The sequence below is a fragment of the Watersipora subatra genome, chromosome 4 (genome assembly GCF_963576615.1).
Source record: "Watersipora subatra chromosome 4, tzWatSuba1.1, whole genome shotgun sequence".
NCBI lineage: Eukaryota > Metazoa > Bryozoa > Gymnolaemata > Cheilostomatida > Watersiporidae > Watersipora > Watersipora subatra.
The window spans coordinates 63061434-63078118 of NC_088711.1; the positions used below are offsets into that span (position 1 = coordinate 63061434).

General features: G+C 37.0%; 1 protein-coding gene across 1 annotated transcript; it reads left to right on the forward strand.

Moving 5' to 3' along the window:
* Nucleotides 1-5951: 5951 nt before the first annotated feature.
* Nucleotides 5952-16598, forward strand: LOC137393345 (pyruvate dehydrogenase protein X component-like). Its single transcript, XM_068079853.1, has 7 exons — nucleotides 5952-6118; nucleotides 6630-6725; nucleotides 6806-7037; nucleotides 11738-11875; nucleotides 13803-13961; nucleotides 14043-14107; nucleotides 15818-16598. Exons 1-7 carry the CDS (start codon nucleotides 5958-5960, stop codon nucleotides 16050-16052), a joined length of 1086 nt encoding a protein of 361 aa, XP_067935954.1. The 5' UTR covers nucleotides 5952-5957; the 3' UTR covers nucleotides 16053-16598.
* The last annotated feature ends 87 nt before the right edge of the window (nucleotides 16599-16685 follow it).

Genomic DNA, 16685 nt, shown 5'->3' on the forward strand with positions numbered 1-16685 from the left:
AACTTTTGAGTGGAAGCACAATATTTTGAGTTATTAAGTTGATTTCATATACGATTTTAGGGGTCTATCAGACAAGAAAAATAACTAACATAAAAACAACCCTTTTGGGTCAACAGGTCAACATGATTGCGTATAAAATTATCTCATTTGACAAAAGCTTTAACTAAAATGTATTTGAATGACTTCTCCTTTTGAATTAACTAAAAGCTCACAATCTCGGATAGACGCTCGCTCGGATAGATAGTCCAAGAAGTCTCCTTAATTCTTTAAAAACCATACATAGAGAAAAGTAACAATTGAAACATTTCCTTTTACAAAGAAGCATCTAACAGCCACAAAAGCACCACTACATACACTTCTATACAACAAGTTAACTGTGATGAACATGCAGAGACACTTGTGAATCTAAAACGAGTCTATATTATCCTGTCACCTTCACACTCTCCAGCTCCCTTCTACCTTACACCTCTGCAGAATCCCTGCAGACTATCAACTGTCTGTTGTAAGTCAGAGCTGTTGAAGTATCATGGGTCTCTCTCAATTTGACAATACTCTGGGCTGTTCATATTGTCTGACCTTGACTTTGCTCCACTCGATGATCTGTCGAGTTTTTTTAAATCATTATATAGACAATTTGATATGTTGGGTGTTATTTTACAATCGCATCAACCTTGGCTCAATAAAGCCTAAATAGGTGGTGTCTATATACATGTATATATATATATGTATCCACGAGCTGAATGCCGGGCATTACACAGGGTAAAAAAGTATTTTGTAAGTTTTTATTCATTACACAACATTCACAATACTAACTTTTAAATGAAGGTGTTTGTTTATTTCTGTGTGTGTCTGGCCATGCATAACTCTAATATTTGAAAGCTTGAGGCATATCTAAAACAGGTTGTTAAAAACATTTCTTACTTCTTATGCAACACAATTGCTCATGATTTAAATTAGCTTTAAACCATGGCAGGTAATGCAGTTACCCTTTGCTAAGTTTCTTTGTCCGAAGAACATGAGTAACTTAAACTAATCTAAATCTTTACTATAATAAGAACTGTGTTCACTCTGAAGCCAGCATGCGCTTATAATTGTGCTTTTAATTGTCGCGTCTCGCGTCATGATCTTTCCTGCAATCATGATCGTCAAGTGTGCTAGTGGTAACCAACGGTATTGTCTGCAAGCGTGCATATTTTAACCGGTGTAATAAGTATGTGCACAATTAATCAATAGTATGGCAAGTAGCACGTGTGGTGTAGTGGATAGACACACCTGTCCGCAGAGCTGGGGTTCCAAGTTTAATTCTACTACGAAGTTGTTTTTTGTTACTAAAACTTTCTCACTATATATAATCTGTATATATAAATTGACATGTTTGTCGTATGTCCAGTTAATATCCATTGGTTAAAATACGCACGCATGCAGTTCAGTGCTATGTGAGAGGTTATATTGGGTAATAATCATATGCACAACTAGCTAAATGCTCGGCGTTGCAGGGGTAAGAAAAAACAGCTTATAAACACTGGCAGGTAATGTGGTAGTTGTCATTGGCTAACTTGACTAATTAGCCAATGTCAAAATTAGCAAATTGGCTGAATTGAGTAAATTAAGCTTGTCTAAATCTTTACTATAGTAAGAGCCATGAAGCCAGCTTGTAATCGTTATGTGTGACGTTATGCGTTATGATCTATCTCATTCCGATCTATCTCATATCTCTACCTCAATCATGATCTTCAAGCGTACTAGTAGTAACCCATTTTCTAGTATTTTCTCAAGCCTTTCAAGGGTGGGTATGTATTTAATATGACCACAATTATTCCATGGAGTAGCTACTATGTAGCTGCTTGGCCTAGTGGATAGAATGTTTGCCTGCAGACCTGGAGAATTCGAATGCAAATTTGGTGGAAAGCGGAGTTTTTATTCTTAAAACTTTATCTCTGTAACTGGACACTCGATAAACAGACAGGCAAACACCAAGATTTATGTATATAGATTAATCCGGAGTGGGGCAATGTGGCTGCATGGTTTAGTGATAGTGTGTTTGGCTTCACATCCATGCTTAAGTTTGAAGTATGAGCTGGACTCCTGTGAGGCGCAATATAAAATAAATAATTCAAAATACATGGTAATGTTTAATCAAACTCGCGTCTTTTAACAGAAACATGGAAGTTTGAGCGCTCGCCTCAAGATCTTAGCCGTTATGAATAGTGTGCTTTTCTACAACTCATTTGTATTGATTGTTGCCGGTATTTGGGCAAGTCACATTTGATGTGCAGGTGTTATTGTACCCAATGTTCCAATGACCACTGGTGGCCACTGGTATTACCGTTGCTCTTACATGACAGCACTTTTTAATCTTCTCTTGGAGTGAGAGATATTTTTCCGGTTTTTCTTTTTTGCTAGCTATGTTGAGATCATTGGGTACTGGAGCCTTCTTGCTCTCTTCGTTCACAACTACAATATCTGGTTGGTTTGCCAACATATATTTTTTAGTCCAACTGTACAAGTCCCAAAGGAGCTTTCCATGGTCGTTTTCATTGACCTTCTCTGAAGCTTCCTACCAATGTTGTGGTTTATAGAGGTCAAACTCATTACATACATGCAGACTTCTGTACACTATACCTGCAACATGATTATGCCACTCAGTGTATGCATGTATGGCTAGCTGCTTGCATCCACTCATGATGCGTTGGATGGTCTCTGGTGCATCCTTGCTCAGTCTGCATCTTGGATCATTTTTAGTGCGATAGATCCGTGTTTGGAGTTGCCAGTTAGTTCACCTTTGTTTAGTCACATATACATGTATGTCTTATGGAGGTCACTAACTTCAGATACTCGCCTGATCGTCGGCCTATGTAGAGGTTGGGTGTGCCGGTCAGGCTCCTCATTGTCAATGACTGCTTCCATTGTCACAGCACTCAAATAAAATTTGGCCAGTAAGTTGTCTATGATGCTATGAAGGTTGCATAGGCTTTCATACTCTGTTCTTCTTCTTTCATTGTCTGCTGTACATTTTAGATCTTCAATCTTTTCTACTACTACACATGTAAGTTTTAACCTAGCAGTATCAGACTTTGGGTTAAAGGCTCCACGCATGGCCAGCAGCTTGCAGGCTGTTATGTTTGTTTCCTTGATGGCTTCTCCAGTCCACCTTATTATACCTGCTGGATACCTTATTATGCCTGCTGGTTACCTTATTATGTCTGCTGGATACCTTATAATGCCTGCTGGATACCTTATTATGCCTGCTGGATACCTTATTATGTCTGCTGGATACCTTATTATGCCTGCTGGATACCTTATTATGTCTGCTGGATACCTTATTATGCCTGCTGGATACCTTATTATGCCTGCTGGATACCTTATTATGCCTGCTGGTTACCTTATTATGTCTGCTGGATACCTTATTATGTCTGCTGGATACCTTATTATGTCTGCTGGATACCTTATTATGTCTGCTGGATACCTTATTATGCCTGATGGATACCTTATTATGCCTGCTGGATACCTTATTATGCCTGCTGGATACCTTATTATGTCTGCTGGATACCTTATTATGTCTGCTGGATACTTTATTATGTCTGCTGGATACCTTATTATGCCTGCTGGATACCTTATTATGCCTGCTGAATACCTTATTATGCCTGCTGGATACCTTATTATGCCTGCTGGATACCTGATTATGCCTGCTGGATACCTGATTATGCCTGCTGGATACCTTATTATGCCTACTGGATACCTTATTATGCCTGCTGGATACCTTATTATGCCTGCTGAATACCTTATTATGCCTGCTGGATACCTTATTATGCCTGCTGGATACCTGATTATGCCTGCTGGATACCTGATTATGCCTGCTGGATACCTTATTATGCCTACTGGATACCTTATTATGCCTACTGGATACCTTATTATGCCTGCTGGATACCTTATTATGTCTGCTGGATACCTTATTATGTCTGCTGGATACCTTATTATGTCTGCTGGATACTTTATTATGTCTGCTGGATACCTTATTATGCCTGCTGGATACCTTATTATGCCTGCTGAATACCTTATTATGCCTGCTGGATACCTTATTATGCCTACTGGATACCTTATTATGCCTGCTGGATACCTTATTATGTCTGCTGGATACCTTATTATGTCTGCTGGATACTTTATTATGTTTGCTGGATACCTTATTATGTCTGCTGGATACTTTATTATGTCTGCTGGATACCTTATTATGTCTGCTGGATACTTTATTATGTTTGCTGGATACCTTATTATGTCTGCTGGATACCTTATTATGTCTGCTGGATACCTTATTATGTCTGCTGGATACCTTATTATACCTGCTGGATACCTTATTATGTCTGCTGGACACCTTATTATACCTGCTGGATACCTTATTATGTCTGCTGGACACCTTATTATACCTGCTGGATACCTTATTATGTCTGCTGGACACCTTATTATACCTGCTGGATACCTTATTATGCCTGCTGGATACCTTATTATACCTGCTGGATACCTTATTATGTCTGCTGGATACCTTATTATGCCTGCTGGATACCTTATTATGCCTGCTGGATACCTTATTATACCTGCTGGATACCTTATTATGTCTGCTGGACACCTTATTATACCTGCTGGATACCTTATTATGTCTGCTGGACACCTTATTATACCTGCTGGATACCTTATTATGCCTGCTGGATACCTTATTATACCTGCTGGATACCTTATTATGTCTGCTGGATACCTTATTATGCCTGCTGGATACCTTATTATGTCTGCTGGATACCTTATTATGCCTGCTGGATACCTTGTTATGCCTGCTGGATACCTTATTATGCCTGCTGGATACCTTATTATGCCTGCTGGATACCTTATTATGTCTGCTGGATACCTTATTATGTCTGCTGGATACCTTATTATGTCTGCTGGATACCTTATTATACCTGCTGGATACCTTATTACCAGCAGTGCATAGGTATTTATTCACTCAACCTGGTTTCTGGCAATGAGCTGGTTTAAAAAGACCGGTTGATGACCTTTCTTGTATTCTTGTATTTCTTGTATTTGGTAATGGCCTTATAATGCATTACGGTTTCATGGTTGATGCTGCTTTGCATAATTTACAAGTATTTTTATATACTTTTAAGTTCTTGATGGTACGAGTTAGCACATGCAGGCCACTTGTATGCATAGTGTAGCCTTTTTGTAGATTAGCCTTTCATATTTTTCGGCATCGATTCTAATGTCCTTGCTATTGTCTTGAGTAAGGTGTACCAGCAAATCAATGTCCTTTTCCTTCTTTGCATACAGCTTGATGTTATTAATGTAGAAGAGTTAGTCAGTTTTAGTGCCACTCTCAAACTGGTATTTATATTGGGTACCATCCATAATATTACTTAGAGGGTTTAGGCGTATGCAAAAAAGCAGTAATGATAAGGAGTCACCTTGGTAGATGCCACGCTTGACTTTGACACTCAGCTTTTTTGTATTAGATTCTCAAGTTATTCTCTGATGAGAGCACATATATATCTGTTAGAAACAAGTAATTTACTAAAGATTCACTAACAGCTAAGTATTTTTTATATTATATATTTCATGTATATGATTGGACTGGTGCTGCGCGGATTGTTCATCGCTCAATAGTTTAAACTCTAGTTGAGCGTTGTCTACTCATGGCAAACTGGCTCGAAGGGATCAACGACCGGTGGGTTATTAACTTATTGTTGTATAGTTTAGTTTTTAACGAAGTTGTCTTTTCTAGAACAGCAAAAATGCTCGATGAAGCCGGCTCACAGACCACCAATCAGTATTCAGAGGTTTAGCAGATTTCACGTTGGTTTCATAAAACTAACCGTAATATTGACGACATCATCAGTTTCGCTGGCGATTGCCGAGTTAGAACCTAGGCTGCAGATGTCTTGGGCAATACTAAGATTTTGAGCACTTATTTTACGATGGCAAATGCTAGGGCGTTCGTAACAGTTTTAAAATCTAATTTGACCTTTTATCAGCGGTGTCCACGTCGGTTTAGAATTTTGCAAAATTCACTCATTGACGATAACTGTGCAACGCATTATAGCACTTCGGCATTAAAATTAAAAAGCGAAATTTCTAGGTGGGTAAGCCATGGATTAAGTGTGATTCAGAAAGCCTGGTTAAATGTCCTACGCCCTGCATGAGTAGCTTTGAGATGTTGATGCAATCAAATTCATTAATCAATTTTTAATGTGTTTTGGAAATTTGCATGTTGCAGGCCGATGTATACATCGAAAGGTTTTTGCTGTTAACATTTTTACTTAATATATTAGACTAATATAGAGACTAATTAGAATCAGTAAAGGTTTTTTTTATAACGGTCTTAACATAAGAATCGGCCAAGAATACTTGGAGCTTCAAGCTCTTACAATTTTTAATAATATACGTAGATTTTGTTACTACTTTCTCGAGCATTGTGTAGCACACCCTGGTTTAGGCTGCAAATGGTCTAATTACTAAACTCCTCACTAGCTGGTCGGCATTGCAAGAGTAACTTCTTTTGCTTACAGTCTGCATAGGACATAGAAGTAAAAAAGTGTAAATAATTTATCATATGGATGTAACCAATAAAGTTGATGTCATAATTGTAGGTCAGTAGGACCTTCTGTTCGTCTGCTGCTCACACTGTATGACATTGACCCGGCCTCAGTGACTGCATCAGGCCCTCATCACAGACTACTTAAAGGGTTAGTATATATGTTCTTTGAGTCTTAGGATAGTACTTTTGGGCAAGCTAGCTAAGCCCGCGAATGAAATTCTGTTATAGAGATGTTCTGCAGCACATAGCGGACAACAAACTGGAACCTAAGCCATTTCAGGCATTGGCTCGTCAAGTTACAACAGATGTGGTTAAGAAAGACCTGGCTGTGGCAGATGTCGTTACAAAAAGTATTTCCTCTCCTACGGCTCCTCCTCTTGTCCTAGATGATATCGAATACATAGACTCAGAAATCACTTCTATGAGAAAAGCTATAGCGCAACGGGTTTCTCAATCTAAGGTATTGTATACACAGCTAAATTGTTCTGTAAGATTTCAGGAAGATTTAAGTAATGTAGACCCTTGTCTGATGCCCTAAAGATGACAAAGACAAAACCGCTTGGCTTTTGATCCGATTCTGTAAATAGAACAGACGACAGCATTGATTGGCTATTCATCTATCAGATTGTTTCAGCTGACAACTAACTTGTGCAAATGATGAATGCAGAAATATAGCTGGTAGGTATAAACTCTCATTCGGACCCTCATTTGGCCAATCACCTAGTATAATGTTGATGCTGTACTTTTTACCATTTGGTTTTGTCCAGGTCATGAAGATTTGCCAAAGTTGTTGAGGATGCAGCATTAAAATTGCAGTTACTAGTTTGTTTTCTGGCTAATATTTATAACAATCTACAAGTTCTTTTATATGTACCATAAAACCTCTTAATTGAATGCCATTGCGCTCTATTTTCAACCTCCCCTCTATGGTGGCGGTCAATTGGAGGTGGCGTTCAAATAGCGGCTGGCGGTGTATTTTTCAAATGGCTCGTCAGAATTTTGGAAAAATAAATTTAGTACTTTTATGAGTCAAGCGAATGTCCGCCTATATTCTGCTCTCTTCTCGGTGGAGCGATATTAAACCTTTTGGATACAATAAATCTGCTAACTTACCTCCTACATGTCCAAGATCTCTTAATAAATATGCATTAAGAAACTGAGAAATATCTCTATAAGGTGATATATATTGCTTGCAATTATCTTGCGATGATATCATAGCCTGTGTCCTGCTTTGCAATTTGTTGGATCTTTCAATTTTTAGTTCATTTTAAATTTGATTACATTTTTATTTTATAACTATACAATGTATTTACCAATGTTACATAAAAGCTCATTGCACTTATCGTTATGTTTGCTACAGTTTGCAGCCAAAACTAGCTTTTTATGCACAATAGAAGAGGAGTTATGAGTGTCGACCGATTGTACGATCAGATTACCGTAATGATGTTATCAGATAATATGCTATAAATCTGCAAATGTATAGGTTATATAAGGATAATCTATCAAATGCTACAAATACATGTTTATGGACAAGTGACATAAACGAACCATACTTATACTACATGCAGAAACAAAAAATTAACATTTTTTAAACAAAAATATATGCATCGTTCGCTCGGATAGCTATGTTGCTTTTGATGGAATGAACATTTTCTGATCGTCCAATGCCATCCACGATGTTTTCTGACCTCAACTCTTTTTCTGCACTGCTGAACTAGTCGATATTAGCATCGAAACAATTTTTTAGCAGAGCAAAACTTTCATGCGTTGCATTTAGCACAAATGCAACACGTAAAAGTTTTGCTCGCTAAATGTAACCTGTAGTCTAAAACTATTCTTTCATCTACCATCATGAATTTAAACTGTTTTTATATACTTGTACTTTGACATACCCAGACCACGTTAAACAAGGGCTACTATTAGCCTGAGACAGTTATTAATTATTTCCATGGTGTTGCTTTCAAAGTTGTAATGAAAAAGCTAAAGGCTTTGGAGTTGGATGACGAGAGAATTGATTGTTATTGATGTACACGATTCATTATTAATACAATTTTGTAGACACTTTTCTCCTGATTACTTAACTTGATATTATGGGTTCAATAAGATCAAAGGTTTTCAAGGTGGTGTTCAAATAGAGGGTGACGCTTTATTTTTCAACGATTCTCTCATAGTGTCGGTCAAATAAAGGTTTTATAATACCCTAGAACACTTATGTATTCGCGTCATCTAACTTTCGCGTTTTCGCGGAGTCATCCTCTCGCGAAAATTTCATGAGCGAAACTAAACTATCATAACGAATGAGCAAAAACGCGAAATTGAATAGCTTTGTTCATTGATATCCACAATAAAATCGTCATCCCACGACCAAACAAGAGCGAAGCGATTGATTGGGAGATTTATGATAAATGCACATGTGCACACAACTCCCGAAAAATTATCCGTTAACAGCCATCACCAAACCCTTGCAACGAAACCCTATCAACAAATTTAACTATTTTTCAGTAGAGTCGTTTAAATATAATAATGATACAAAACGCATATAAACCTATTTATATATGTTACCAAGCCTTTGAAAGGTTACCGCGAATTCCTAAAACTAACCCATCTGATCGGATTATACACAAATAGACAGATTAATTTGGACAAAAATTGCCACAAAATGCTAGAAAAGCTCGGTTTAATAAAAGTTAAGACCGGAAATTGAAACGCCGAGCGACAGAGAATAGAATGATAAAGTCGTGCGCATTTCACGAAAAATAACATGCACATTTCACCCGTCTATAGCATTGTTGAAGGTTTCTGTAATTAGCGTAGGAGTACTGAAATCATTTCAGTAAAGGAAATGACGATGATATTTTTTTCTAACGATTATTATGAGATTACGATATTTAATTATAAGTTTGGATATTCTTCTTGATATTGTTAGCTAGGACGTTTTGAAATGTAAACAAAATTGTGCATTGGTTTTCTATTGGCTCTACAATTGTAGTATTGGCTAAAATGTCGTACACAGTTTATCAGCCTACGTTTTTGTCCAATTACCGAAGGTTTTTCAAATTATCTAGAACATCAGCCAGATTTCTTTACATCTTATCTACAAGATAGGGCGTTACTACAACGCCCTTTTATGACAAGAATATTTCTTTATTTCACTCTAGTTTGCATAAAATTTCCAGACGCGTAAATGCCAACGCTTGCTTTCTGTTACATATCGCTGTCAAAACCATTCTACATTCACAACACAACCAACTTTCAAACTGTATATTACACATCAGCTTGCCGTTTATCTTTTAATATTGCATTTCAGAGATATAATAAAGATATTTCATTATGGTTGTTGTTAGTTAAATTACGTACAGTAGGTTAGGTCTACAGCTTGAATTAATATTTATTTTATTATTGTAAAACATAAGTTTGAGATAGTTAAATATTGATTTTATTAATATTTGTTTCTGTTACATATCGCTGTCAAAACCGTTCTACATTCACAACCAACTGTCAAACTGTATATTACAATATATTTTACTTTTAATATTGCATTTCAGAGATATAATAAACATATTTCATTATTGCTGTTGTTAGTTTACTTGCTTACAGTAGTTAAGGTCTACAGCTTGAATTAATATTTATTTTAACCAACAACCAACTTTCAAATTGTATATTACACGGCAGCTTGCCATTTTACTTTTAATATTGCATTTCAATATAATAAGAGATATAATAAACATACATCATTATTGCTGTTGTTAGTTAAATAACATACAGTAGTTTAGGTCTACAGCTTGAATTAATATTCATTTTATTATTGTAAAACATAAGTTTGAGATAGTTAAATATTTATTTTATTAATATTTATTTCTGTTACATATCGCTGTCAGAACCGTTCTACATTCAACACAACCAATTTTCAAACTGTATATTACAATATATTTTACTTTTAATATTGCATTTCAGAGATCTAATAAACATATTTCATTATTGCTGTTGTTATTTAAATTACGTACAGTAGTTTAGGTCTACAGCTTGAATTAATATTTATTTTATTATTGTAAAACATAAGCTTGAGATAGTAGTAGATTAGGTCTGATTTTTATACAACCTTTTGTTGTGCATAATTGACCTTTTGAATTTCATTTCAAAACTACTTGACAACTACCATGGACATACAACCTCCCAGAACATTACGTCGTCGCCTTTTTAGAGTCGTGCTCCCTCAAATTTATTTTATATCATCTCAAACAAGTCTCATTTACATTATACTCTGTCAATTCCTGCTGAGAACTACTCTTTCAACAACCAACAGTACCCTTTCTTTTTTCCAGTATTACTTTGGTCGTGGGCTGTATGACAGTGGAATTTCTAGTATTAGAAATGCAGGTAATTTTCGTGTGTGTTTGGGCTCATTGGGCAATTTCTGCTAAACTCATTATAGCTAATACACTGACTGAGCAGCATGGCAAAGCAAATTAAGATAACAAGTTTTTTTGGAAAAGCCAAGACAAATGAGGAAGATGATGATATTAGTTTAGTCACTCAATTTGTAACTGATGAGAATGAAAGTCTGGTAGGGAAAGTCATAAAATTGTATAATAATTATTGTAGCGATGAATTTTATTACCAACCAAAAACAATAACAACCTGGAGCCATGGCCACCGCATGCTATAAATACTTGAGATCTAATATTGGTATCACATCAGTCACGGCGGCAAGGACCTAGATGTCATTGATAGTCCAAGAAACAAATAGTAGCAAGCGATCAAATTGCATTATCGATCTCGTCCACACATTTCTACCTGCGGTTCACAAATACAAACTAGTCCCAAATTGGAAAAAAATTTTCTTACTAGTGAACTGAGCCTAAGAAATCTAATTATGTTTGTTTCATCGGATTTATTTTCACATCACTATATTTTCGCACTAATCAGAGCCGCGAAATTAAGTTGCAACGAAATTTTACTCTGTATGCTACTCACAAAACTGAATGCTAGCGAAATATAAGTGTCCTAGGGTATATCAATGAGGCTTTGGCCAATCAGGGAGCATGGCTCAATCATTTGATTGCATTGTACTCTGTAAATAAGGGACAGGCAATTCCTATTGCTATCATAGTTATATAGTTGTTTTATTACTAGAATAGTTTGGATGAGCTTGTTTTGCAGCTCAATGTTCCACATCTCTATGCCTCTACTGAATGTCTGATGGTCAAACTGAAGGATCTGCAGCAGTCATTAGCAGAACATGGAATCCAAGTGTCTATCAATGACTTCATAATCAAGGCATGTGCCACAGCTTTACAGGTACTCATTCTATAATTATCACTGCTGGGCAGGTGTTTGATAATCACAGACATTGCGGTACTGAAATTACCGTAATTTTTGTGATTAATTTTTGTTTTCAAGTAACTCTATACAACTCACTGAAATTCTAAATTTTAGAAATGTAGAATAAACCATGGAAGGAACTAGACAGAGTTTATTATTGTGAGAATCTATTAAAATTGATCGAATAAGCCGTCATATCGATGTTAACCTGTCTTTTTTATCTCATCACCAACAGCCAGAGCAACCTAAGATTGTAATGACCATAACACAGCCACTTAGCTTGAGTCAGATACAAGCTAAAAAAAATGTTGATTTAGACATTCGGTGCCCTCTGATCGCACGAATCTATTTATGGTGTTTTGAAGTACATAAGAGGCGACCGACCGTCTGTAAAGAAATAGAGTGTATATTGCTATTACCCATGTCAAATTTGAGCTTCAGTTGCATCTGGCAGAACCAGGTTAAACATGACCACAGCCATTTAGTTGCAAGTTTGTGAGCTTTGGTTACCTTGGCTGCATTTTTAACTGAAGTTTCTGATGATACAATCTGCCATAGTCATGTGGCTGCGGGTTGCTCAACAGCATCTCTAATTTAGAGGTGTGGAAATTTCTAACCCTGATCCGTAGAAGCTACATAACATTAGGAGTAAAGTGATCGTTTTTCGTAGCCGGCTGATATTCATACATGTACAGTGAATGTTAGCCACTCAGCTTGTCTGCCATTCCATGCCTGTATCTTTCTAAGTGTCTATGAAAACATGATGTTCGTTAACTTGCAGCTATTGTTAATAGCATGTGAATCAAACTATGCTTTGTAGGTCTATCCTTATTTGAAGTGAAAAACTGATTGTCATGATGAAATAGAATTTGGAGTTATAATACCCTTTTGAGTGGGAAGAAACAGTAATTGTTAGCCTTAGCTCTAGCCTGTCTTGACAAGCTGTTGTTTTTGCGTAGTTGTCCCCTCCGTCGAGCGGCGAGCAACAACAGCTTGTCACAAGACGTACTGCACCTGATGCATCAGCTGCACTTATAAGGAGTTGTTCTCTTTCGTCTACGCGGCTCGGCTGCGATGTTATTCCGGTCGCTCCATTGGTAATCATAACGGATTTCACGCAAAAATTTATGTAGAAAAATTAAGATAAGAACGTTTAACTGGCGACCCCTCTCTGCAGTAAACGTTATTAGGATTTGAGAACTTAGGCAACAACAGCGACTAAACATGTCGTTATTTGTGCGCTCAGTCAGTTTTATTTCTATTTTTGTATCAGTCAGTTTTATTTGCTCTTATGGATTTTATTTTGAGTTTATTTTATTCTTAAGTTCTACTAAAGTTTATGACAGAAACTGGTCTTTAGTTGAACGTTGTAATCTTGTTTTTTTTTACATAAATTTTTGTGTGAAATCCGTTATGATTACCAATGGAGCGGCCAACATAACATCGCGGCCAAGCCGGGTAGACGGAAGAGAACAACTCCCTATAAGTGCAGCTGATGCATCAGGTGCAGTACGTCTTGTGACAAGCTGTTGTTGCTCGCCGCTCGACGGGGGGACAACTACGCAAAAACAACAGCTTGTCAAGGCAGGCTACCTTAGCTCTCACAACAGGGTTGTGTAACCATCATTGTCAAGTAATTGAATGCAAACCTTCAGCAGTTAAAGATATTATGATAGTTTTGTTATGCGTTATGGTTCAGTCATCAGAGTTTTTGATTTAATGAATTTTATTCTGCTTTATTTATATTATGTTTAGATTTTTCAAAATAATCAATTTTTTGTTGTTAAATTCCATTGTTTCATTGTTTATTCTGACAGCCAAATGTGACATTTAAAATTATTTGCTCAGCTCTTCGACAACATTGTATTCAAGTTGTAGGCTTTTGCACTTTTTATTCTTCTAGCGAATGCCAAACATCAACTGCTCTTGGATTGAAGGCGAGATCATAGCTCTAAATTCAGTGGACATATCAGTAGCTATGGCTACTGATTCAGGGTTGTTAATGCCAGTAGTACCAGAGGCTAATACTAAATCACTAGAGGAGATATCACGCATTACAAAGGTATGTGAATCAAAGACCACTTCTTGGACATTGTGACCTAATTACCGTAGTGGTGCCTGCAATTTTAACAATCTATTTCAGGAACTAGGATTACATGCTGAGGATGGCACCCTTCAGTCTAGCAAGATGTCAAGTGGTTCCCTTACGTAAGTCTCATTTTGGATGAAACCATGGATGGTAATGCAGCATGATAAGATAAATATGATCTTTTGGTTTAACACTCTTCATAGCAGAATAGGTTGTCTTTAACCAACCATGGTATTTACATGGATATAAGTAGTGAAGTTGTTCGTAGGTTCAACCTTATTTGTTGGAAATCAGTTTGCTGATTGGATTAATTAACGCTGATGCTTGGGATAATTTGGGATATGTTTTTTGATCTGATCCTACCCTACCTACGCGGTTTCCCATTTGCCCTTTATTTTTTTTGCAGTTTATGTAAAATTACAAAATTTGAGTCACTTCATTCGCTATACGCTTTCAATGCAATTCCAAATTTTCAAGTCTATTGGACAATTCTTGAGCTATCACCGAAATACCGAGAGCACTTGAATGAAAAATGTCTGTCGCCAGAACATTCGTAGCCTGTCTTGACAAACCATTGTTTTTGCGGAGTTGTCCCCTGTTGAGCGGGCGAGCAACACAACAGCTTGTCACAAGACGTACTGCACCTGATGCATCAGCTGCACTTATAGGGAGTTGTTCTCTTCTGTCTATGCGGCTTGGTTGCGATGTTATTTCGGTCGCTCCATTGGTAATCATAACGAATTTCGCGCAAAATGTATGTAGAAAAAAATAAAGTTACAACTGTTAACCAGCGACCAGTCTTTGTTGTTAACTTTAGTAGAACTTAAGAATAAAATAAATTGAAAATAAAATCCATAAGAACAAATAAAACTGACTGATACAAAAATACAGAAATAAAACTGACTGAGCGCACAAATAACGACATGTTTAGTCGCTGTTGTTGCCTAAGTTCTCAAGTTCTACTAAAGTTTACCGCAGAGACTGGTCGCTAGTTAAACGTTATACATGTAATCTTCTTTTTTTCTACATACATTTTTGCGCAAAATTCGTTATGATTACCAATGGAGCGACCGACATAACATCGCAACCAAGCCGCATAGACGGAAGAGAACAACTCCCTAGAAGTGCAGCTGATGCATCAGGCGCAGTACGTCTTGTGACAAGCTGTTGTGTTGCTCGCCCGCTCAACGGGGGACAACTCCGCTAAAACAACAGTTTGTCAAGACAGGCTACGAATGCTCTGGCGGCAGACATTTTTCATTCAAGTGCTCTCGGTATTTCGGTGATAGCTCAAGAATTGTCCAATAGACTTGAAAATTTGGAATTGCATTGAAAGCGTATAGCGAATGAAGTGATTCAAATTTGAAACTTTTATTACTGTCTAGGATCATTGGACTTACTTCAGTATACAAGGTTGGACTTCAATGTGTTGCAACCAAGTATTCAATGCAATTTTTCCCTCCAGTTCACTGTCTCAAATTTATCCTTTTGTTAAACATAGAACCAATGAATAGCTAAGTTGTAGCAATTTCTACTTTAGTTGTGTACTCTAATCTACATTTAGTCCCATGAACTTTTCTTTCATGTTTAATGTTTTGTTTCACATCGATCATAAGCAATCTGAAATTAGTGATAATAAAGAAAAGAAAAAATCCGTATGTAAATATTTTATGGATTATTAGCCATGATAATAGAGATACAGTCCCCAATGCACGTAACCCGGCAAGATGCTGGACCTGAAAGTCAACGAATAAACCTGACGGTGGGCTATCCCAGATTATCCAACAGATACTGTTTCCTTTGTTACTAAATGTCATTCGTTATTGTAGAGTATCGAATCTAGGAATGTACGGGGTAAAGGAGTTCACTGCTGTCATCGACCCTCCACAAGCAACGATATTAAGTGTCGGCTGTGAACAGGCATCATTACACGAAGGCAGCATTGTTCCTGTTTTAAACTTTTCGCTGACATATGATGGCAGGGCGATAGAGGCTGATCAAGCTGTCCAGTTTCTCTCCGTAGTGAAAAGGCTTTTGGAAAATCCAATTGAGATGGGCCTCTAGAAGATTTCTCTCTCCCTCTCCAACTTGTTGCATAATCTATGCAGTATATGTTTGTTACTGTGTAGTTTATACTCTATGGTGTAGTTACAAGGCGTAGCTGGAGCGGCCAAGAAACTATATGCACGCACCCAATATTTTTTGCATGTCTCATGATGCTAAGGCTTCTACGAGCTCCATCGACCCCAAACTGGTAAAAGGTCCAGCCGTTACATACACTATTTCAGCCATCGTTTTGGTATTAATAACAATCCTCACCAGATAGATATTTATTTTAAGAGTTGTCTGTTTTTAAATAATACAAGATTAAAAAGAAGATATTCAAAGTACTTCTTATTACGGGTGTTCCGACGTGTCGTAGTTTGCGGAGTGAGATTGTTGAGATGAACTATGAAATAGTATTTTATGTAAGTCCACGCTACTTCTGTTACCTCATCGATCTATCCTAGTGCAGATAAATTGTCTATGTATATCTGGTAGGCTTTAGTTGCCTGTTCTTCCATTGTCATACCTTTTTTGGTATAGTTGCGTGGTTATACTTTTTAATTACATGTACATTGCTAAAGTAACAATCCATGGATGATGCTATCCAGCGATGTCATCATTGTAATCATGTTGCTATAGTTACACCATTGT

Coding starts and splice junctions, on each gene's coding strand:
- LOC137393345 (XM_068079853.1), top strand. CDS start 5,958: ATGGCAAATGCTAGGGCGTTCGTAACAGTTTTAAAATCTAATTTGACC. Junction 6,726..6,805: donor CATCACAGACTACTTAAAGG/GTTAGTATATAT, acceptor ATTCTGTTATAG/AGATGTTCTGCAGCACATAG. Junction 7,038..11,737: donor AACGGGTTTCTCAATCTAAG/GTATTGTATACA, acceptor CTTGTTTTGCAG/CTCAATGTTCCACATCTCTA.